General features: G+C 61.0%; 1 protein-coding gene across 2 annotated transcripts in view; it reads right to left on the bottom strand.

Moving 5' to 3' along the window:
* Positions 1–864: 864 nt before the first annotated feature.
* The window catches only part of SNX29 (sorting nexin 29), a 473,054-nt gene continuing 450,224 nt past the window's right edge, over positions 865–23,694 (bottom strand). For both annotated transcript variants that reach the window (XM_062180202.1, XM_062180203.1), the window contains one exon: positions 865–5,147. In XM_062180202.1, coding sequence (XP_062036186.1) covers positions 5,021–5,147 — 127 coding nt within the window. In that variant the 3' untranslated portion in view covers positions 865–5,020. The remainder of the gene's footprint in view (positions 5,148–23,694) is intronic.

Below are 23,694 nucleotides of genomic sequence, written 5' to 3'. Positions count from 1 at the left end.
GGGAGTGAAATAAGCAGGAAACTGCTTGCCCGGTGCTCACGGAGTCCACCCCGCGCCCTCCCCATCTCGGGCTCCAGGGTCTGCCTTGCACCGAGCGCCTCTCGTCCTGAGACACTTGTCTTCTCTCTGGCTGTGAGGCTAGGAGTTACACCCGGCGCTCAGTGCAGGGGCTGTCTGGCGTGGGGGTGCACGAGTGCGAGAGCGGACCGTCTTCCTGTCTGTCCCTTGGGCTGGGCGTGGGTGTCGCTCCAGTCAGGAGCATCCTGTGGCCCGGCCCCATGCCGGGAGGGCCCTGGGCCGTGTCTGGAGACGGTTCTGAATGTCACAGCTACTGGCATGGTGTGGGTGGAGGCCGGGGGCCGCTGAGCTTCCCGCAGCGCACGGCACAGTCCAGCCCCAAGTGGCGGTGGTGCCGGGTGGGAAGGCGTGGCCTGCGCCATCCAGAGTAAACCCTTGGCCCTGACCACCCTCCCCAGGGCCTGTGGATTCCTTGGCAGTGCTTCCTGCCCTCTGATTATCTCACCTTGAACGGAAGCTCGAGGTCACAGGGTCTGTTTTGCTCACTGCCATGGGCCCAGTGCCCGGTATACAGTGGGTGCCTATTAGCCGTGCACGTCTCAGGAGTGGATGAGCAGGAACCCGTTGTGAAGCGTCAGTTTTTTCCCATGAGCAATTCCGATTCTACATTGACAGCTGATGTGGAGCTGCCCATGTCCCCCCAAGCCCCCTCGGCGTCTCGCTGGGGCGGCTGCCATCCAGGCGTGTGACGACAGCTCCGGATGCTTTGCCGACCCTGTACTGGTCATGCCCGAGTGCCCCGCTGTCGAAAGAACTGAGACAACCTGGGAGGCCGTGAGCGGGTTACATAATTTATAAAATGTCACTGTATTAATTTTGTCATCGTAAAGTTTATCTAAACCAGATTGTAACAAAATTGCCACAGCTTATTCCAAAAGAAAATTTTAATACAAGAGGTTTTAGAAAATTAAACACATTTGTTTAAAAATTCTGTCCTGTAAACCTTAACGCAAAAGGGTGGTTAGGATAATCCTACAGCGCCCACTGCCATCTGCACGTCTGCCCTCCCAGGGGGTGCCGGGGACTGGCGGGGTGGTGACGACGCCCACGGGCACGGAGTGTCGGAGGGCAGGGCTGGGGGTGCAGAGGCTACTTGAGTTAGCATCCCCGCTGTGCCCACGGCAGGCAGTCCCCCTCCCCAAGCCCACGCTGCAGGTGTGCCATCTGCCCTCCTGTGTCCTCCGTACAAGGGCGCCCCTGGTGGTCCCACTCTGATAGCCAGAGCACCTGCACTGGTGAGGGGAGGCCTTTCCCCCCAGCACTTCCAAGAGGCACAGCTGCAGCGGAAGACGTTGATGCACCAGTGGGAGCCGGGCGTGGCCCTCAGCAGCAGGGCCCCCAGCGTCCACCCAGCCACCTTTTAGAGAACAGATCTGTGGTTTGCCGTCTCCGAAACCTCGGATGGCAGGGAGCCCTTCCTACCCGCTTGTTAGGATTCAGGGGGAGAGGGGACCTGTGACAGCATGTAGCCCTTGCTACCCAGACCAGGCCCAGGACACGGCGATGGCTCACAGCTAAAACAAGGAGTGTGAGATGAACAGGTCAGCTGCATTCCAGTGGCCCATGGCCTGCCCAAGGCTCCGAGACCCCGGTGCTGAGCCCTGCCCCGGTGACCCAGCAGCTCGGGTTTTCTTGGAGAAACATTATCAAGACTGGGCGTGACCGAAACATTGAAGGGAACGTCTTGGCACAGAGACTTGAGATGCAACACACAGTACACTACCTGTGCAAAACGAGCACAGAAGCCAGTGTAGACAGCACGGTATAACATGGGCTGTAGGGAAATAGCACAGTCTTCCTACAAACGTCCATGACCACAGACCTCACTGGCGCACAGGCACGGGCCTCCAGGCTGGGGTAAAAGGGCCAGAGCAGAACCCTGGGAAGAAGTCCGACGATGAGTGCCTGGGGCCTCTGGGCCGGTGTGACGGGCAGGTCCCAAGGGCTGGCAGTGCAGCCCTGGCTTTGCCGTCAGTAACGTGGGGCGGGGCCAGTGCAGAGAAACCAGGCCTGGCATGGAGGAAGCTGTGCAGTGGGCACCAGAGAGGGGGCCTGCTGGGACCCCCAGGGCCAGCCCTGTGTCTGGGGGCTGCCCCTCGGCCCCGGTGCTCTCCTCACCTGGGCAGTGACGAGGGGGCCTCCAGTGCCCAGGGCCGGGCAGCCCGCACTGCAGCTGTGTCAGCCAGGGGTGGACAAGTGGCCTGCGGTTGCCTCTGCTGGTTAAAGGCCCAACACACGGCGTGCGCTGTCCTGAGATCTCAGTGCTGCCAAGGAACTTGTGTTAGGAGGCGCCAGGCGCTGTATCTGCTCCAGGCTTCCTGGGCAGCCGGGAGGCCCCCGGGAGAGGCCACCACTCACCTGCACTAAGCCAGCCTCCTGCGGGGTGCTTCCTCCTCTCCCCCGGGCTGGTAGCCTGTACCCACGGCCAGCAGCGTGGGCCTGTGACGAGACGGGACTGAGCTGGAAGTGGCTGTGCAGGCGGGGTCAGCCCCACTGGAAAAAGGACCAAGGGGATTCTTGCCCAGGGCAGGAGCCGTGTCTCTCCGCTGGGTCCGTACTTGGAAACTTGATCCTCTCTTTCAAGGGGAGACGCCGCCACCCAGCCCTGTCCTGAGTTTGGCTTCACCCGGAGCAGTGGTGAGAAAGGAGATGACGGTGGACCTCAAGGCCAGGGTCTGTGTTGGCACCCCCAGACCCTGAGCAGGCAGGGCCCCTTCCTCGCAAGGACCCAGCCTGAGCGTCTGCTCGCGGCAGGGGTCCTAGACTTGCACGGCCTTGGCAAGGGAGGCGGACCCCCTGGCTTCCCCTCTTGGAGGCCCCAGAGGTTCTTCCCTGCTCAAGGAGGTGGATGTGAGCTCCAGCAGGTCCTTCCTGGGCGACAGCTCAGAGGACCAGGGCGGCCAGCCCTTGGCGCTGGGTCCAGGCTGGAGGGCAGCTCTCGGTGCCTCCCCTGGCAGTGGCATGATGGGATCCAGGTCCCGTCTGGTTCTTCTCCAGGCCTCGGAAGTCTTGGGCTGAAGCCTGCCCTTGGCACCAGAGGGTGGGGCGGGCAGGCGGGTTGGCTACGAGCAGCGCACAGCCATGGCCAAGCATCCCATGTGGCTCCACTGGAGGCTCTGGGGAAGGTTCTGGAACTGGTGTGTCATGGGCGGCTCCGGGCTCTCACGTGAGGGACGCTGAGTGATGGGGGGTGACCCGAGGTGGCTTGCAGTGCACGGTCACGAGACGGGGCAGAGCCGGCAGGTGGCCCTGGGGAGGCGTGTTCAGTCTGTGTGGAGGGCAGGGCAGCTGTTCTGTGAGTGAGGAGGCTTTAAAAATGGGCAGGCAGGAGTTCTGGGATGAGCCCAGGGGCGCCCATTCTCAGAGGCTGTGGGTTGGATGTCAGCCCCCTCTTTTTTTTGCTGGACTCTGTGCAGGACGCCAGGAAGGTTCCTGGGGGCGGCTGGGGAGGGTGAGGATTTGCACCGGGCTCATTGCCTCATGGGCTAGGAAGGGGACTGGGGACAGGACAGGGGACAGTGCCCTGCACAGGGAGGTAGAGCAGGGACAGGCGCGTGGGCAGTGCAGGCCCGCTCCGTGACGACGGCCCAACTTGGGAAGGTCCAGGAGCTCAGCCAGAGCAGCCAGGAGAAGTGAGCGCACAGTGGGGCTGCGCTGCCTCCTGGGCCCGGTGGTCTCGGGTCCTGGGAGCTGCAGGCCATCCCCGCACTCCTGTCAGGCGCCATCAGCCTCACCTGGCCCGGGCTCAGGCCTGTTCCTCGTGGGGGTCAGCTCATCCCTAGCTGGGAAAGGCTCCATGCTCACTAGGGCCAAGTGCCCAGTTTGAGCCACTGAGCCGAAACCGCTCCCATGGAACCCTCCGTGCCTTCCCCGTGTGGACATCCTTGCGTCCGCCTCTGCCCCAGGCAGGGGACCAGGCGCAAGGTGCAGGCTGGCCTTATTCTCCACGATCATCTCGGAACTGCACCCGCGCTGTGCCTGAGCTCTGCTGCTACAGGGCTCTTAGCCCTCGGGGCGGGGCGGGGGGGGGGCATCTCCGTGGGCCTGGAGGTTAAGCTGGTCACTGGCTGGGTCCCAGGACCCAACTGACACGGCTCACAAGAGGCGGGGCTCGGGGTCCTCACCCTGTGCCTGCAAGGCCCTGCCATGACACGGGAGCAACCTCGGGGACACAGGGATCTGCCCCCTGAGCACAGCACGCTGGGGGCAGAGGGTGTGTCGGGAACGGGTGACTGCAGGGGCCCCCGTGCGGAGTGGGAGCTGCGTCTCGGCGTCTACTGCTGTGGTGCCGTCGGCGGGGCGCTCGGGGCCAGATCTCCCTCGAGCCTGCGCCCAAGGCTACTGCTGTGCGTGTGGCCCAGGGTCTCTGCCGTGTCACCAGGTACCTGAGCCTCCCCATGCCCGACAAGCTGCAGGGGCGGCTGTAGCCGGCCAGGGAGGGGGCTTCCCCAGGAGCGCAAGTTCAGTACCAGTGAGGGCTGGGGGCCGTGGCAGGGCCCAGGTGGGCGGGGGAAGTCCGCAGGGTGCAGCCAGAGGGAGACGGGCTGAGGGTCATTCTGGTTCCCATGTGGGAAGGCGTCGGGTGGCCGATTCGGGCCGGCCCTCTGTCCCTGTGAAAGGTTCGCACTGTGCATGTCGACGAAGGGGCTCCTGGCCCAGCCGGGAACCCCCTCTCTGCCTGGCCCCTGAGCCGGAGGAAGGGCCACGGGTGCCCAGGGCAGACCCTGGGGCGCAGCGCCGGCCTGCCCCAGTCCAGCGAGAGGCTGCCCGGCTCCGAGACTGACCAGTTTAATCGGAGTGGCCCGCGGCCCGTGAGGAGGGGTGCCCTGCGGGATCCGGTGGTGGCCGTGACGTTGCTCCAGGGAGTGAGGGGTCGGCAGCCATGGCCGGGTCGGAGGCACCTGGCGCAGGATTTGGGCCCACATCTGGGGTCTTGCTGAGGTCAGAGGTCGCCGCTCTGGGGTTCCACGTTGCGCGTCTCCCTGGGATGGCCCCGGGACAGCTTGGGGAAGCGGGAAGCCACTCTGGGCCGGCTGTTGCTGAGGGGCTCTCCGGGCGGGGCGATGTCCCTGTAAGAGCAGGGGAGGGGCCGGGTGTGAGGACAGCAGCCGCCGCCCTCAGGATGGGGAGGGACCTCCCAGCTCCCACGGGCAGGCACAAGGAGACAGGGGAAGTCTGCACGGCGAAGGCGGTGCTCCGTCTGGGTCTGACCCCGCTCTCGGGGCCTGTCCTGGACTCCATGTTAACACAGAAAATGTACCACCGTGGACTCGCCACAGTTTCCTTCAATTTCCCTCAATCTTCCAATGAAAGCACATCTCGGCCAAAGGAGGGCAAGGGCTTTGCAAAACACTGCACTTACAGTCACAAAAGGTGAGCGGGGAAAACGCAGGCTTAACCTTAAGCACAAGTCCTCCAGCTAAGAGGGGACACCGCAGGCCAGACGCAGCCACGAGCCACTGATGACAGTGGCGTGGGAACAGCGGAGGACAACCCCGCCGGGAGCAGAAGAGCGAGCAGAGGAGAGTGCTCACTCAGTGACCGTGGCCCAAGCGCACCCTCCAGCCGGCCCCACCCCAGGTGACCCAGAGGAGGGCAATTCTCCCAGCTTCCATGGTGCACAGAGCCTGAGGGCGGGCCCCAGGTTCGGACACTGGGAGAGTGACCACAGCCTCCCAGGAGCCTGCCATGGGGACACATGGGGGTGCACTTCCTGAGGGCTCTCCAAGGAGGGGGAGCCCCATGCACTGTGCTGCACCTGCTCCTGGCTCTGTGCCCTGTCTCACCTGGGACTGTCCTCTCACAGCACCGAGAGTGGCCCCATGCATGCCACCTCCTGTGGATGGGTCAGCTTGTGGACACTTGAGGCTCTGAGGTCCCCGTAACTGTGTAGCTGCGCCCTTACAGCAGCAAAGAGGCAACCACCTATAAACCCCACAGAGGGTGAGCTGTGGCCCGGGGGCAAGGGCTGGGTTCTGAACTCTCCAGCTGTGTGGCCACAGCTGTACACCCCTGCAGTCCTATGGAGGCCAGGCCTGCTGACCCAGGGCACAGAGCCCTGAACCCCACAAGGACGTGCTGCAAGGGGCTACTGTCCATGGCTCTCGAGCTGCAACCTGGAGCAGGTCCTGCACAGCCTCAGCCCTGGGACTGCCCCACACACTGCGATGTCCTCCCCCAGCTGTGTGCACAGGTGCAGAGCTCTGCGAGAATCCCACCCCTCCCCAGACTGGCTGCTGCGTGGTGGCTGTGACCGTCCCTGTCACCACTCCTCCGACCCTGCTGGTGCAGAGGAGGGCATGTAACCCCTGCTTCGTCTCATGAGCCCGATGGGCACTGATCCATCTTGGGACACAGAGGCCGAGGGCCCAGGGGTCCTGCCCTGGACACACGGCAGGGACAAGAGGCCAGACTGGCCGGAGGACAGGACTCCCACCGGACCCAGGCCCTTCAGTTCCCACCTCCCAGAGCCCTGTCCCAGAGCTGCTGGGAGGTCCCATGAGGTATCAGAACAGCGCCTTGGTGCCGGGCTGCAGGGAGTTCAAGTTGAGGCTCCATTAACTAAAACAGGCCAGGGGAGGTAGTACCCCTGCCCAACCCCTCAGCCCTGAGCTCTGTCCTGGAGCTGCACCTGTCCAGGTCCACGGTGGCTCAGTGGCCCCTGGGCCTGAGGTACTAAGTCGGGGGCTCCTCCCTTCCATCTGGTTGGCCTAGGCCACGCCTGGTCAGGGCACTTCGAGCCCCACATGGGCAATCACTTTCCTGGCCTCCACACTTCTGCTGAGGACTTTAGCTCAGCGACCGGAGTCTCGGGTTTCTGAAATGGGGGTGAAAACCAGGCCTGCCCTGGCTGAGCTTTGTGCAAAGACCCGAGCGAGAGCAAGCACAGCAGCTGGCCCACTACAGGGCCCCGGGAAGCACAGAATGGCTGCCGGTGCCTGCCGCGGCCACCGCTGTATGTACACTTTCACTTCCTGGGTCAGGCATAAAAAAAGCGGATTTCTCTCTGCCACCCTCTTCCTACACACAGAACACACCTAACGGGCAGCCAGGATGCCCAGCAGCAGCCCTGGTGAGGGGTGGGGGGGCCCTGGAGACAGGAGCTGCCGCTGGGAGAGGGGAAGGGCCCCAGCTACCGCTGGACACACCTGGCTGCAATCCGGGGCAAGGCGCTGTTCTGATACCTCATGGGACCTCCCAGCAGTTCTGGGACAGGACTCTGGGAGGTGGGAACTGAAGGGCCTGGGTCCGGTGGGAGTCCTGTCCTCCGGCCAGTCTGGCCTCTTGTCCCTGCCGTGTGTCCAGGGCAGGACCCCTGGGCCCTCGGCCTCTGTGTCCCAAGATGGATCAGTGCCCATCGGGCTCATGAGACGAAGCAGGGGTTACACGCCCTCCTCTGCACCAGCAGGGTCGGAGGAGTGGTGACAGGGACGGTCACCTGCCCGTCTAGGAAAAATGGTCGCAGCTGTGTTACGCGACCAAGAACAAAGGGCACAAAGCCAGGAGTGTTCTCCATGGCCCTCGAGACAGGGTGGTTTGTGGTAGATGACAGCTATGGCTGAAACCATCAGCCCCTGGGGACCCCTCCCTGGCCTCCAGCTCAGAGCACCATGCCCTTGCAAAGCCCTGCTGGGCCTTGCATCTCTGCCCCGACAGCAGGACCCTTGGCACTGTGGAGGCTGAAAGGGCAGGATACAGCATAGAACAGGCACTGTGCGTGATAGCACCTCATTGCGTCCATGCTGCTGCTGCCGCCCAGGCCCAGACTTGAGCCATAGAAAGCTCCCTGCAGAGGACAAGGACAAGGCCTGCCATAGGGCAGGCAAGGTCAGCTCCCCTGCCTGGGCTGGGCTATAGGCCTAGCTCATCGATCTGGCCACACCTGCTCCCAAGGCTATGAGCGGCACCCCTGGAGACTCAAAGGCTGCCATGAGGATGGACGCTCCTAGACAGAGGGTCCACGCTGGCGCTGGACACTGGTGTGGCAGAGATGAGCTGCAGGGGCTGGGTAATGCCACAAGACCCCAAACAGCTGGGAAGGACGTGACCGGGTCACTCAGGGCTGCCTGACTCCCACACACAGCTCCCCCCCAGCCACTTACCCCACACTGGGCCAAGAGGACCACCCTCTTGGAAAGAGCCTGTCTGCCCCTTATTTGTGGCCCCTCACCCAGGGCCCCATGTTCCCTGTTCTCTCCCAGATTCCCCATCTTCCAGGGTGGCTGCCCCTCCTCGACCAGGCTCTACAGGTGGGTAGCTGGGGCACCTGTTCCCCGAGGTTGGGCCTGGGATGATCTCCCCCAGCTGCATACCTATGTCCCACACTCCGGGGTTCAATGCCCAGTAGATGTCTCACAAGTGACAAAGGCCAGCGCCTGCTGCCCCGGGCCCTCTGCCTTCTCCATCTTGTGAAAGGCAACTCTGCCCTTCCCATGCCTCTCAGAGCCGTGGTGGCAGCGTCCAACTCGGCACGCTCATGTCCAGCCCCACAGCAGAGCCTGCCAGCTCTGGTTTCCCACGCAGCAGGAGCCGTCCTGGCTCCCAGTGTCCCACTCCCCACCTGACCCAGCCCCTGCTCCCCGTCTGCTCTCCTCCCTATGCCACGCACCACAGAGCTGTGTGCCAAGTTTTCAGCCACTGAAGCAGCTGTTCCCTCGGCTGGGCTCCGTCCCTCCCATCTCTGTGTGGGTGCCCCAAACTCGTCTACCTGCCCACCTCCTTGTTTTCTAGTTTCCCCCATGTTTTAAATTTGACAAGCAGAATGACAGGGATCTTCCCTTCTCTGGTTCACTCCACAAATGGCCCCAGCTGCCAAGAATAAGCCGAGCCCAAGCCAGAAGCCAAAGACTCCATGCGGGTCTCCCCGCTCACCAGCAGGAGCCCATGTACTTGGGCCATGTGCTCTGCCTTCCCAGGTGCTCTGGCAGGAAGCTGGGGCTGGGCCCCCACCCCAGCAGGCTGCTGTGGGGTGCTGGCGTCCCCCACACTGGCTTACCCTACTGGCCCACAGCCCCCGCCCCTGAAGTCACCTTTCAGTGTTGGGATTAATTCTTCTCCTCTTATTTTCTTGTATTTTGAAAGCAATCCTAATCACTTATACTTAAAATTTCCTTTAATAAATGCACTTGCATGGAAGGTAGCTGCTGAAATGCCTCTAATTTTCTCATCATGTTTTCCTAGGTTTCCAGTCAAAACAAGCTGTAATCACAGCAGTTCTACATGGATTAAGGAGTGGATTCCTCCCTCTTGTTCTCGGTAATTATAATTATCCACCAGTTGGGTATTTATGCCCCACACATCCTGGTGGAGCTGAGCACAGCGAGGAGGAGGGAAGATTCCTACGGTGGTGACCCACCGGGCGCCTCGTTACTGTGCGATTCCAGCCCCGGGCTGGGCAGTTCCAGTCTGTGGGTGAAAAAACAAACATAAAAACGCCCCCCAGGCAGGGGACTCGGACCCAGGCTGCCCCACTCATTACTGTTGTGCACTTTCCACTGGATGCCCCTCGAAAGCTACATGCTGGGCCCTCGGATTTCATAAAAATCAGTCCCAGGGTCGGCACTGTGACATAGCCGGTAAAGCCACCACCTGCAGTGCTAGCATCCCATATGGGTGCCGGTTCAAGTCCTGGCTGCTCCACTTCCAATCCAGCTCAATGCTGTGGCCTGGGAAAGTCCTTGGGTCCCTGTCCGTGCATAGGAGACCCAGAGGAAGCTCCTGACTTCAAGTTTCAGATCGGCACAGCTCTGGCTGCTGTGGCCATTTTGGGAGTGAACCAGCAGATGGAAGACCCCCCCCCCCCACCAGCTCTTTCAAATCAATAAATAAATCTTTAAAAAAAAATTCAATGTCCCACAGCAGCTGGGCTGCTTGGGCTCCGCCAGGGCCGTCCCTTCTGAGAAGTGACTGCCAGAAGCCGGAGGCGGCGGCAGCCAGGGGCCTGCAGGGTTCTGCGGCTGGGGCGAGACTCCGCACTCACGCGCTGTGTGATGAGGGAGCCGCCCACAGGCCAATGTGCCCCGACTTTCCAGGGGCCCCCTCGGGCTCTGGTGGAAGTCTGCAGGCCTTGCTGCAGCCCCCACCTGCACGCTGACCCCCAGCTCCTGGCACCACCTCCTCCACCTGTGGCCTTCGTTCTGCCCTCTTTGCTCACCTGCGCCCTCTGTGGCCTGGCTCATGTCACCCCCCACAGCAGCTGAGGGCCAGCGACGGGCTCAGCACACCTGCGAGGGTCCCTGTTTGGCACTTACGGGGGGGGGGCACCCCAGCAGTGCCAAGGGACTGTGCTGCTCACCCCCTTGCACAGATGCCCTCACTGTGTACAACAGCCCCTCCACACAGTGCATCCCCTGCTGAACCGGGCCGACCGGGGCCTTCCTACGGCCAGCTGGACCTCCCAGAAGCAGAGTACTGCACTCAGCAGCCACGGCACGCGCGTCTTCTCCAGGGCACGGGGGTGTTTTCCGGGCTAAGTTAGGCCACAGGTTACGTCTCAACAGATTTTTAACATGGTCTCTTCTGCAGTCACAACAGACCAGATCAGGAGTCGGCAACCGAAGGGAGACTGGAGCATTCCCAGAACTGTGGGAATTAAGCAACACTCTTGCATAACCGAGAGCTCACAGAAGCATTAACACGGGTACGAGAAGGTACTTAGCGACCAATGAACACAGGAACACAACAGAACGAAACTTGAGGGCGGCAGGAGCAGTGCTGGGGAGCAGCGTACGGCTGGAGAGGCTTTCACTGGGAGAAGCCAGCTTGGCAGCGTAAAGAAAACTGGAAGAAGTGAAAATGGAAACCGAAGCTAGAAGGAAGGAAGCTCTTAATAAAGATGAGAGGAAGAAAGGGAGACCGGCAGTTGGCTCTTTGAAGGGACCACAGTATTGACAATAGATGGCCCAAGAAACAGACTTCAATTACTAAAATCAGAAGGGGGAGGGCTGGGACCACTGATTCTAGGGAAATGCGGAGGATCCTAAGAACACCATGAGCGATTACACAGCACCTACAGCACCCACAGACGGGACAGCCCAGATGAAACGGATGGAGAAATAAAGCTGAACAGACTTAGAACTCGAAAGGATGTGGAATCAACAATCGAAGGTCTCCCAGCTAAGAAATGTTCTGGACCTGAAGAGCAGAGAATTCGCTGGAACATTAAGGAAGCATCTGTGCCAGTCCTTCAGGAAGGAGCACTTCCTACCTCGCTCTACAAGGCCTGCATTGCCAGGACATGAGAGCCACACGGAGACACCAGCCGGCATTGCCAGGACTCAAGAGCCACATGGAAACACCAGAGGCAAAGAGATGATGAACATGCACAGGTCCCCGACAAGACGCGAGTGCCCCGCGGGCAGCAGCACACTGGACAGTTCCACACTGGAGGAAGCGTCCCTGGAGGGCAAGGACGGTTCCACAGGCGACAGGCCACCAAGGCCACATGGGGAACCACAGGGTCATCCCAACTGCTGCAGGAAAGGCCTCCGACAGAACCCAGACCCTGCCGTGACTCCCAGAGCACAATCCTGCCCCTGGCCAAGGAGAGGAAACCTTAAAAGTGTGGATCTCCTTACAGTCTCCCAGAACCCCCAGGGGAGGGGTACGATGGCGCCCATTTCCTAGAGGAGGTAACTGAGGCCGGTCTCTGCTCTGACAGCAGGCCCGGCTTCCTGCCGAGACCCGCTGCAGCAGCAGGAGCGGCACAGGCTGCAAACGCGTGAGCTGCTTGCATCACGAGCCGGGCACCGGTGTGGGCGCTGCGTGTCCACTGCTACGCCTGCTCTCAGCACAGCCCCACGAGGCACGTGCCACTGCTGACTTACAGACACGACAGCTGAGGCCAGGAGAGCGGAGGGAACCTGTCCAAGGTCTCATCCCACACCCATCTCCTGACCACTCCTGTCTGCAAAGACAGTGAGCAGCACCCCTCTGGAACTCAGTCCTCCCCACACAGGGCCTGGGGGCACAGGGGAGGGCAGAGGCTGGCAAGCTCTTCCCACCAGTGGTCCCACAGCAAGTACGTGCGGCCAGGACACTGAGGCGTGTGGTCAGCCTAGTGGTGAAGGTGCCAACCGAGGCACCCATGTCCCACATCAGAGCACATGAGTTTCCCTCCCGACTCCGGCTCCCTGCTAATGCAGACCGGGGAGGCAGCAGTGCTAGCTCAAGAACTGGGTTCCTGCTACCCACGTGGGAAACCCGGACTGAGTTCTTGGCTCCCAATGTTGGCCGCAGTCCAGCCCTGGCCACTGTGGGCATCTGGGGAATGAACTGATGGACAGCACTGCATTCTTTCTTTCTCTGCCTCTCAAATTACTACCAAAAATGGACGGAGGCAGCCACAGTACACAAATGAATGAGTGCGGCTGTGTGCCAATAAAGCTACACTTATAAACCAAGTTGTCAGCCAGATTTTGCCCGCCAGCACTGCCTGGACCCCTGGTTTGGGGAACGGCGGGGCTGCCTGGGTGCTAACCATCGACTTCTCCTGTGCTTAGAGGCTCCAGGCCAGGGAAGGGCCGTGCCCGTGTTGAGAAGGGAAGGAGCCAGCCCCATCCTCGCTCTCCTGATGTCTGAGCTCCAGAGGACGTGGGCTCCTCCATCTGCTGCAGACCAGTCTCCCACCAGCAAAGAGCCCCAGGAGCCCGTAGTCTCCGTGTGGGCACAGTCCTGGGCAAGGCTGCCACCATCAGAACACCACGGCTATGTCAGCCCACGAGCCGTGGCAGGAGTGGCCCCAGGGCCGGGAGTCTGGCAGGCACCAGCTGGGAAAGTGGCTGAGCATTTGCTGTGTGGCCGTGGGGCTGTGTCGTCTGCACCCCTGGGACCATCACCCCCTCCTCTGGGGTGCACGGCTCTCACATGAATAGAACAACATGGCAAACAAATTACTCAGCAATGCTGTATAGCTCCATGAGGCCAGGGCCGTCTCCTCGTCACTGCCTCCCCCATCTTCTGATCGCTCTTTCTCTGAGGGCTGGCAGAGTGTCCCCTAGAGCGTCCTCCCCTTAGTGGCCCTGATGGGGGGAGTGGCAGGAGAAGGCCCGGTGGAGGAGTCTGGTGGAGGGGGCAGCCCCTGAGCGGGGAGGGAGTTAAAGCCCATGAGCCGCAGTGGCCATGACCGGAGCCACTCTCTCCTCATCAGCAGCTCTGAGCCTCAGTCTCCCCGTGTGTAAAGTGGACATGGTGACCACCCTTGGGGGAGCACTGTGGCCAGCGCTGGCACAGTGACGTGCTCAGGAACACTGAGCACCGTTACTGATGGTGTGCCCGCGGCCGAGCGTGCGTCCCCTCCACAATGCGTGTTCACACAGCAGAGTCCTTGTGGGCACGCACAGCGATCTGCTGAGGAAGGGGTTCACTCCCCAACCCCCCACCCCAGTGTCTCCCACCACATGCAGCTCCAGGCCTTGGGGACAATGCACGACTCAGATCACAAAGGTGACAGCAGGTGGGCTGGGAAAGATGCCTGGTGTCCACTGCACCATCAACCTGCGAGGGGGCGGGGCATAGACAGGGGACCAGCTGTGGCCCAGGGCAGGAGAGGGATGCCGACTGCTTGGAGCGTGCAGGGCTGCCAGTTCCTCTGTGTCCCCTCCTCAAGCACTTACTACCCGACAGAGTGGAGGGCCAGAGGAACAGCGGCCCCCAAACACGGCCACGTCCCAACCCCTCCTTGTGACCCCAGGGGCTTTGCAGCCGGGACTGCAGGAAGATTCTCGGGTGGGGAGACGAGCGGGCCTACCTACGTGGGCCAGGTGCAATCATGGGGTCAGTGTGAGCGGGCAGCAGAGGGCAGAGCCCCATGGGTAACAAGGAAGGGGCCCCGACATGGCGGCTTCCAGAAGGCGGGAAAGGCAAGTGGGTGGAGTTCTGCTGCCCTGACTGCGACGGTGCGGTCCCCCTGGAAGACGCCCGGCAGAGCCGCCATCCTCCGCCCGCCCCCGCTGTCCCACTGCTGCTCCGGGCATCAGCTCCGGGCAAGGCTGCCAACTGCAACAACACGAGTGTCTTTTGTGAATGGCTGAACAACCTGGGGTGGAGCCACAGCCCGGAACGCCACCAGCCCTTGGAAGAAGCCGGGGCTACACCCAGCAGCTTGGCCGGCTCTCTCAGGGGCCACGCTGAGTGGAAGGAGCCGCTCTTGGATGGCGAGACCAAGCGGAGGGAGGAAAGGCATGGGGTGGGGGCAGGGCTGTGAGGGAGGCTTTGGGGTGACGGAGCCGTTCTATACGGTAGGGGGCGCTCTCCTGGGGTGGCCGGCTGGGGCCGCAGGTGCTGCTCTTCCTTGCACTTTCTCACTGTGGGAAACAGCTGCCCAGGAGTTTCTCAGCCACGCCACACACTCACGCAGCCTTCCTCGTGCTCCCTAGACAAGTTACCCACGTGCAGCTGCTGCGTAAATGAACCCAGCCTTCCATCTGCCCATGGTTCTGTGGTGCCTCCCACGCTGCCTCTCGTGCCCGCCTTGTGACATGCCCTGGTGATGGTGTCGGCCAACAGGACACAGCTGATCAGAATGGCACAAGAGCCTGTGCTATACGGACAACAGTGCAGCACGGTCTTGTCACCCTGGAGCCAGGGCGTGGCAGCAAGCTCAGCCGAGGCCAGCCGAGGCCAGCCGAGCCCCAGCCATGGCCTCTTGTAGGAGCAGTGCTGTTACCACTGTGTGCGACCCGAGCGCTGCGGCTGTCTATCACACGGCACAAACCCAGCAGCCGATCCCTGATAACGCAGCCCACAAAGCCTCCCCCTGCAAGACACCACTTGGAAAGTGCACGGGGAAGCACGCAAGGCCGTGACGTCGCTCGACCCACGGAGAAGCGACCGCCAAGATGGCCGATGTGTCAGCGGGATGAGGCAGCTGAGTCGGTGGACGTGGTCAGCTGCTGGGGTCCTCGGGCCACAGCACTCTGCTGGGACAGACGTCCTAGGACGCGCCCCAAGGTGGAGGCAGTGACCGTGCCCCACATAACTGATCTGCTTCCCTCTCTCAGATGCTCCTGCGTTTAAAAATAAAAGACACGAAGCAGGGCAACCAATTGTGATAACATCCAAGCTGCCAACTCACATCATTTTGGGAGTGAAGTAAGACTTTCAACAAACTCAAAAAAATATGGCTGCAGTCAAAACAGCTTCTCTCTGAGAGCGGCCGTCGAGGGGGGCTTGCTTTCGACCCCCTCCCAAGCCTCTACGGCCGGAGGCGGACAGAGGCCAGGCCTGCCGGGCTACAGGGCAGCAGAGCTAGGATCTGAACGCAGGCCTGCTGGACCCCAAGTCTCTGTGCTTCCATCATGTGCCACGCTGCCGTGTGAGTCCTGTGAGATGCTGACAACCGTCCACCACGTGACCGGTTTATGGGGTGGAAAGTGGGGCCGCCGGCTTGGAGGAATCTCGCACTTGGCAGGCTGGCCTCTGTGCTCAGCAACGCAGGGTGTGGCCCTGGCGACGCTGCCTCTACGCTGAGAGGGTCACAGGGCCCAGGCTCCTGAATTGCCCGGACGACACCTGGGCAGAAGGGGAGCGGTGGTGGAGAAGCGGATGCTGTCTCTCAGGTCCCCCCGTACCACTCCCCTGCTGGGCTCTTCCAGAACCGGCCCCTGTGGCCTGACCTCGTGATGCTGAGCGGTACGCGGGCTCTAAGGGGCTCAGTAGCTGGGCTCGCGCCCAGTGACAACAGCAACTGCTGTTTTTACTGCTGCCTCAGCTAATCCAGTGAGCGATTATTATGTGCTTGGTACTAAGCACCTCCGACGTTCCAAGGTAGGACCTACTGTCAGTCCCATTTTATAGATAAGGAAATCAAGGCCCAAAGCCCTTAGAGGGGTTAATCCATGACCACCGAGAGAGTGCATGGCATGGCCTCGAGCCCCCTTTCCCATGCAGGATGCGGTCCTGTAGGTGCCTTCACGGCACACATCACAAAACACTCGGCGTCCCAAACCCCGACGGCACGGCTCAGTCCCTGTTGTGTTAGCAATATCTCAACCTGCCCTCCTGGAGCAAGCCAGTGAGAGAAACAGCCACAGCTCTGGCGCAGCAAGTCCTCACGTGCGAAAAAGAGAAACATGGAAGCCTGTTCTTACACAGCAATCCTGAGTGGCACTGGCCAAGCCAGCAGACCGTGTGGGGCCTGGGGCCAGTGCTGGGCTCCTTTCTGGGCCTAAGAGATGAAGGAAGGCAAACCAGTTAGGGCGGGGTGGGTCATCAGAGTGGATGGCCACAGGGAGCTAAAGCCGCCTTTCTCAGCGGGGTCCAGGCCCTGGGAAGTCCCCGGCGACCCCTCTACCCACCCCGTTCTCCAGCCCTGTTGGCAGCACTCACTCTGAGAGTCAATGCCAAGGAGAGGGCAATGGATGGGACCTTGGACAGCTCCGACAAGTAGCCCCAGAGCAGGTCTGTATAGTGAGAGGTCAGAGCAGGGATGTCAATGGCTGTGGCCCTGAGCTGAAGCAATGGTTAGAGACGCGGTGACAAACACCGCTTCTCACTTCCTGGGGGGGACCAGGACCTGCAACCTGGAAGTCACTGACCACGAAGCTACTGGGGAGTGCTCTGCTGTGTGCTTCCTCCCGATGGAGACTCGTGCACCTGTAAGCTCAGCCTGCGCTGCCCACTCCACCCCATCCAGCCCCTCTCCCTCTCTCTGAGGCTCAGATCCTCATCCACAGAATGGGAACAGGAAGATCACTCTCAAAGGGCACACGTGAGGACTCGATGCCTGAGGACAACTGGGGCGGCACAGGGCCAAACCATCCTTGGTGTCATCTCGCCATCCCCTGTGTGCCTGTGGGGCCCCGGGGGTCCCGCCTCTCTCACGGACCCCGGGAGCCGGCTCCTCCGGCTGGATCAGCGTCCCCGCCTCGGCACGGCAGCCTGTGTGTCTCAGGACGTTCAACCACTGGACTCCAGGAGCACCGGGCCCCCACAGCTGTGACAGCCCAGAAAGCCACATTAGCAGGCCCAGAGGTCCGAGGAAGCCCACCAGGGCCTAGGGGTGCAGGTGGAGAGAGGGAAGTAGGACACCCACAGTGAAAGGTCCTGCCAGAGTCGCTCCACAGGGAACCCCTCAGGCAAGTTCTACCCAGGACCAGAACTGGGTTCTTGAGCTCAACAGGTGAAAAGCCCAGACTTCCTTTTCGACCCAAATAACCGAGGCCAGCTCCCCTAAACAGACACAACAGCCCTCCAAGGCCCCACTCTTCTTGTTCAGCTGCAGAAAAAAAATGCAAACAATTGGCTGTGGATGCCAGCAGGTGGTGTAAGGAATTAGGCTGCCACCTGCAATGCTGGCATCCTGTACCAGAGCGCCAGTTCGAGTCCCGGCAGCTCCACTTCCAATCCAGCTCCCTACTCACATGCCTGGGAAAGCAGTGAAAAATGGCCCAAGTGTTTGGGTCCCTGCACCCATGTGGGAGACCCTAATGGAATTTCAGGCTCCTGGTTTCAGCCTAGCCCAGCCCTGACTGTCATAAACATTTAGGGAGTGAACCAGCAGATGGAAGATTACTCTGTCTCTCCCTCTCAAATAAATAAATCTTTTAAAAAACGATCAGCTGTGATCTTCTGACAGGCAACCAAGCCATGCTGATGGCTGTCTAAGAAGGCAGGAAACGCAAAGAAGAAATGGATACCCAGGCAGATGCTTCACGCCCAAGAGCAGAACACAGGGCTGGAATTCTCCCCAGGGAGGAGGGTGGCGGAGCGGATGGGCTGCACTTGGATGCTGGGCCTGTGTTAAAGAACTCCCCCATCTCCTGGTACCAAGCTGGCCCAGGGACACAGGGCCCCGAGGGCAGAAGTCTGCCAGGCCTGTGTTAAAGAACTCCCCCCATCTCCTGGTACCAAGCTGGCCCAGGGACACAGGGCCCCGAGGCCTGTCAAAGCTACCCTGGTCAACACCTGGTCAGCGTCACTGTTGGGCCTGAGTGGCTTCAGCCACAGCCACCTGCCCTCCTCACACGCTCAACGATGTCGCCGGCTACAGTCCCTTTCGGCCCTGGGGTACTCTGGACACGGGACACGTGGGTCCCACAGGTGTTTTGTTTGCCCACAGATGAATCCCCAAGGTAATGTGAACATGAGATTTTGTGTCAAGGTGGGAGTTTCTGCTAATGCCAGAAAAAACAGAGATTTTCCCAGTAACCAGCAGTCCCGTACAGCAACCTTCAACCAGATGAGCAGCAGCCAAGGCCTTTCCATGGGACCTGTGAGCTCCACTTGATAACCCCACCCCCTCTACCACCCTGGCCTGATTCACTGCTATGGCCTGCCCTGACCCCAGAGGCACTGGTGAATGGCGGGGGTGGGGAGTTCTGTCTGCTCTCTCACTGCCGGATGTGTGGAAGGTGCCAAGCATCTACAAGCACAGTGCTGAGAGATCACAGGCGCACATCAGGCGGGGACCCCGCCACCCCAGGCAGACACCCAATAGGGGCGCTGGCCCTTCTCCCTCCGACAGCGAGGAGGGGCACAGGTGGAGGCAAAGGCTGCCAGGAACAGCAGTGTCTCTGATGTGGATGAGTCTGCCCAAGTTTTGTCGCTTTCCTAGCCGGAGAAGGATCGGTAGGAAAGGGAATTCCTCACTCAGGCAGGCTCAGAGGCCGCAGTGGAGACGTCTCTGCGGGTCGGCTCTGGCTACAGCCCTGCTGGGGTGGGGTTGTGCCCAGACAGACGCCCTCCAGTTCCCGAGCTGGACAGTCACCCGTTCCTGGTTCCCAAGAGTCCCTTCCGCAGGGACGAGCAAGGCTCCTGGTACAACGCAGCTCCGCCTGGGAGTGCACTGACCCTCCCACAGGTGGCCGGGGCCAGGCTGTAGCCTGCTCGCCCTTGCTGGGCACAGCTGTCCTACACCAGCTCCTGTTGGGCCGGAGGGTGGCCACGAGTGGCTCTGTTTCCCCATACTCATGCAGTAGCAGAGTAGAGCCCGCCTGCAGGGTCGTCATGGAAACCCCCATTGGCCCTGCCACTCATAGTGGGCCTGCTGGTTACCTTGGCAATGTGTACATTGCTCTTTCGGCTTTTAGTGTACAGTCAGTACTATCAAATTCCTGTTTTGAGTTTTGTAACTTTGTAGTGTTTTAGATACCTGTTGTGTTTGTGCTTTGTTGTGTAGATGGGAGAACTGTGTTGAATAAACCCAGGTTAGAACTCCCCTTGGAGTTGGGGATGGGGCTTCCCTCCATGCCCCTGTCCAAACAAGAACCCAGGAAGAGGCCTAAGATCCCACGAGCCCAAAGGGCCTCCACCTGACCTGAGTTATCCCAGGAGCCACGAGGCCAGGACTCCTGAAAAGGCAGACGAGGTCCTAGCCCCACCAAGGGTCACTGCGGGGACTTCCCGGGGGAAGCTTCGAGCCACGCAAGGTGCACCCCACTGGAAAACCCCCGCTGCCCACGGCCTCTGCCAGCTCCAGGATCCACTTGCTCAGGCGGGCTGGGGGCTTCCAAGGCACTGCCGCTCCCCCCCCCCCCCAGCACCTGAGGACTTGTGCGTGCTCTTGCCACTGCCGAGGGGAACAGAGACGCCACCTGCTCTGTGGGTCCTTGGCCATGATGGCAGCAGAGGAGGAGGGCGGCTCCCTCGCCCCAGAGCCCTGGGGCTCGGTGTCATAGTGCAGCTCTCCCATGCAGAGGGACTGCTGTCGGAGACCCCCGCTGATTGCCCCACCTTCTCAGGCTCCCGTGCCCTCGGCCCAAGGGGCTCCAGGCCTGGCCCAGTGCCCTCCCTCCTGGCCCTGGCCCTCGGCTCTCCTTGCTCTCCTGGTGTGTTTTTCCTGCAGCCTCTGTGGTTGAGTAGCCATTCCCCTGGGAAGTCCTCTCCCCAAAGAGTCTCTCCAAATTCCTGAAAGGACGGGCTCCACGACTTGACGTGGTGAAGCCAGAATCCCTGGAATTTCTCAAATCATAAATTATTCCGAAAATACTCCCAACACTCTTCACACTACTCATGGCTGCAGAAATCCAAAACTATCTGCATCATAAATGAGACGTGTAAATGCGGGGGTATCCACCAAGGACCGGAGCCACGGCCCACGGCGGGGCTGCAGGCACGGCTGGGGCACTGGCGTGGGCTAAGCCGCTCCTAGCACCACGTCCAGGCAGCTCACGGGAGCGCTGTGCTTCTGAAATCTGTTATTTCTTGGATGACCACTGCCTCAGAGGACCTGGGCCCGTGAGCGTACTGGTGCTTCCTTCACTCGTGAGAATGGCTCACTGCACGCAGCAGCCAGAGCCAGGCGCACACACTCTGACCCTGGCCTTGGCTCAGAGTTCCAATTCAGAGGCGACCACTTCTCCCCTGGAGTCCTGGTTTCTGCAGACGCCCACTGTCACCTCCAACTCTGTGCGGGCGCCGCCACCTGCCCTGGCCTTGCCTGTGTGCATTCCTTTAAAACCAGGAACGTCGCCCGTCACGCCCTCGTGTCTGCAGAACTGCAGAGCTCTCTTGATGGATTCTCCTTGAGATCTGAGACTCTGATTGGGATGCATTTTGGGAAACGTCAGGATGGTGACCTGACACGTGCTCAGAGGACAGGCCCGAGTGGCCACATCTCTCCTACGTGGACCAGTGTCTCCTGTCCACCCTGTTGCTCTGTGACCCCATGACCTTCACTCACTCAGATGTTCAGCCTCAAAGACTGGCTCATCTCTGACACTGCCCCCCTTCCCATCACTGACTCATCACCTGCTTGTCTGTCACCGCTCTGTCGCCAGTGGTGCCAAAGCCAACCCTTCTGCCTGGGCGTGAGGATGGTGGATCCAACAGTGCTTACACCTGGCTCTGAGCAGGGGCTGAGCAGAGTGCGGGCAGCCCCGCCTCCCTCTGCTGGCTTTGCACTCTGCAGCCTCCAACCCTCTTGGAGGCTCTGATTGAGGCCAACCCCTGCCTGCCACTGGGGTACCATTAAGGCCCCTGCCTGCCCACCTACCCAGTCTCTACCCAGCAGCAATGCAGTCTCCCCAAGGTGACAGCCGAGCTCAAAGACCTGCGGAGACACCTCCTGCCTGGGGGTCAGCCTTGTGTCCCAGCACCCTCTGGATGCAGGGGCAAGGGCCCTGTTCTCCCGCCACTGTGGAAAGGATGGCTGCCCCTTTAGGATGTCCAGGGTCCTGCCTATCAAACTGGCCCTTCTTAGGGGTAGGCAGTGACGTCTGTCAAAACTCAAAATGCTCCCGTGCTGTGGGCCAGAGGGGCTTCCAGAAATCAGGCCCGGAGACCCAGCTGCCAACACGTGCCCCGCTGGGAGGTTCCAGGAAATACCAAGTGGGGGCAGCCCCCAGAAGATCGTAACTGTCCCAGCAAGAGCAGGTGTCACAGCAGGTCCCAGGTCCCCTGAAACTTTCAGGAGTCAACTGAGCAAGTGGGAGAAGACAAACAGCACAGCGCTGCACGGAGCTCGGGCCGGCCTGGCAGGACGCCGCCTCCTGCAGTCCACGGGAGCACGGACAGTGGTGACCAGGGTGGGCATGGAACCTGACGGACGCCGCCTCCTGCAGTCACTCGGGAGCCTGGACAGCAGTAACAGGGGTGGGGGTGGGGGTGGGGATGGAACCTGATGGACACTGCCTCCCGCAGTCACCTGGGAGCCTGGACGGCGGTAGCTGGGGGTGGGCATGGAACGCCGACGGCCTCGCCTGGTCTTTCGGCACTGTGGACCGCGGCAGCATTTTCACACCACAGCTCATCACTTCCCCCAAGACGTCTGCGCCACAGCCCCTCTGCTGCTGGAAATGGCTACCTGCAGGCCGTGCTGACCGCCTGGGGGCACCGTCCTGTAAGCATGACACCCGTGCCTCCCACGACCCTTGGGGCAACCCCAGAGGCAGATGCTGCTGCTGTCCCTGCTGCTGAGGTGGGGAGGGGTGAGCGACTCACCGAGGTCACACGGCTGGCCGGTGCTAGGACTGAGATACTGCCCAAGGCAGTGTGACCCATAAGTAGGCGCTCTGCATAGATCCAAGTAACCAAGAGAACAGAGAGAGGGAGGGCACGCGGACACATAACATCATGGCCTGTATGTACGCTGGCCCTAAGGGCTGGGTCCAGGTCTCATTCTTCTGTGCATGGCCCCCCAACCTCCCTGCGTAGCCCTGCAGCCTGTACATAGTAGGCGCTCAATACATGTTGACTTGAAGATAAAGCTGCCTGTTGCCTCAGACAAAGCCATGAGCAACTTGGGGCCTCCCTGCACCTGCCCAGCTGGCCGGGTGCTGGATGAGCACTGGTAGCTCTCTTCATTCACCCAGCAGCCAGCGTGCAGCTGCCTCCATGTCCAGCTACCCATCCCCCGCCCCGGCCCCTCTCCATTCCCATCCAGCACGAAGTTTTAAAACCATAAACCAGGTTATGTCCCAGCCCTGCCCTAACCCTCAGTGGCTTCCCAATCCACCTGGAATAAATCCTGAAGTCACTGTCCCGGTCTCCAAGGCCCTGTAGGATCTGAGCCCCTAGCTCTCTCTGGGAGGCCACACTTGTTCCTGCCACGGGGCCTTTGCACTGACTGCTCCATCCACCCAAGCACCCTTCCCATCGACAATCACCTCTTCTTCCCTAGGAGAGGCCCTTCCTGGGCTCTGGTGGGCAACAGCACCAGGGGCTCCCCAGCCTTCCACGCTGCACCCCCTGCTCTCCCAGGGTCTTCACCACCTGGGGGATACGACTCCTCTGTCCACCCCTTCTTCATCCGCTCTGCTACATGAAGGTATCCCCACTCCTCCTTATAAAAGTGTAATCTATCCCCAGAGCTTGCCAAGTAGTTAGTAGGTGCTTGGTACACAGCGAATGGATGAAAAAGACACAGGCTGAATGCAGGCCCCTCTGAGGGACACAGTGGAGTCTATGTCCCTGGAGTCATCCCAGTGTCACCTCCTCCCCCAGCCCTGGGGGAACTCATCTCCAACCCCACCCGACAGAGAGCAGTGGCAGCAAGGGCAGCGTGGTTACTGTGATCCGGGGGCTGCCTTGGGGACAGGGAGGCCAGCCGCAAGTGAGAGAAGAGGAGCTGTCACCTTGTCACCTTCAGCACAGCCAGGGCACTGCGGCCCCCCAGGTAGGGGCCCCTCAGCCCCAGAGTGCAGCACCGGGGGACCAGGCTTCTGCTGCCTCCCTTAACAGAGGCACCAGCACGTCAGCTCCTGGGCGACCGGGCAGCAGGTGCACTGGAGGTGGGGCTTTCTGGTGTTGAGTATCCACGGTGGGGGGTGACGATGGCTTCCCCGGGGACAGGCCTGACCCGGCCCAGGCCCAGGCCCCAGCCCCGGCCCGCCGCTCCGCCCCAGGAAAAGCCAGCACTCAGCTGCCCCGCTGCCTGCTGAGGGCAACCCCCAACTCACTTTCTCCTAGACTGGGAGATCCCAGGCCAGGAAGGACAAGAGAAGGGCTGACTTTGTGAGCGCCTACTGCATACCAGACAGTCCTCGTATCTCAGGGCAGCACAGGGCACACTTGCTCCTGCCTGCAGCCTCTCTGTGCGTGACCCCAGGCCAATCACCTGCCTTTCCTGAGAGCCCTATGTGTACGTACAAGATGGGTGGGTGGGTGGAAGGACAGATGACGGACGAAGACAGGGTGACATCCACAGGGTTTCTGTAGGGATCCTGCTCCTGCCCGTGA

Source organism: Lepus europaeus, chromosome 21, assembly GCF_033115175.1.
Source record: "Lepus europaeus isolate LE1 chromosome 21, mLepTim1.pri, whole genome shotgun sequence".
Classification (NCBI taxonomy): domain Eukaryota; kingdom Metazoa; phylum Chordata; class Mammalia; order Lagomorpha; family Leporidae; genus Lepus; species Lepus europaeus.
Note: the sequence above shows the minus strand (reverse complement) of the source record. Positions and strands in the feature narration are given on the sequence as shown.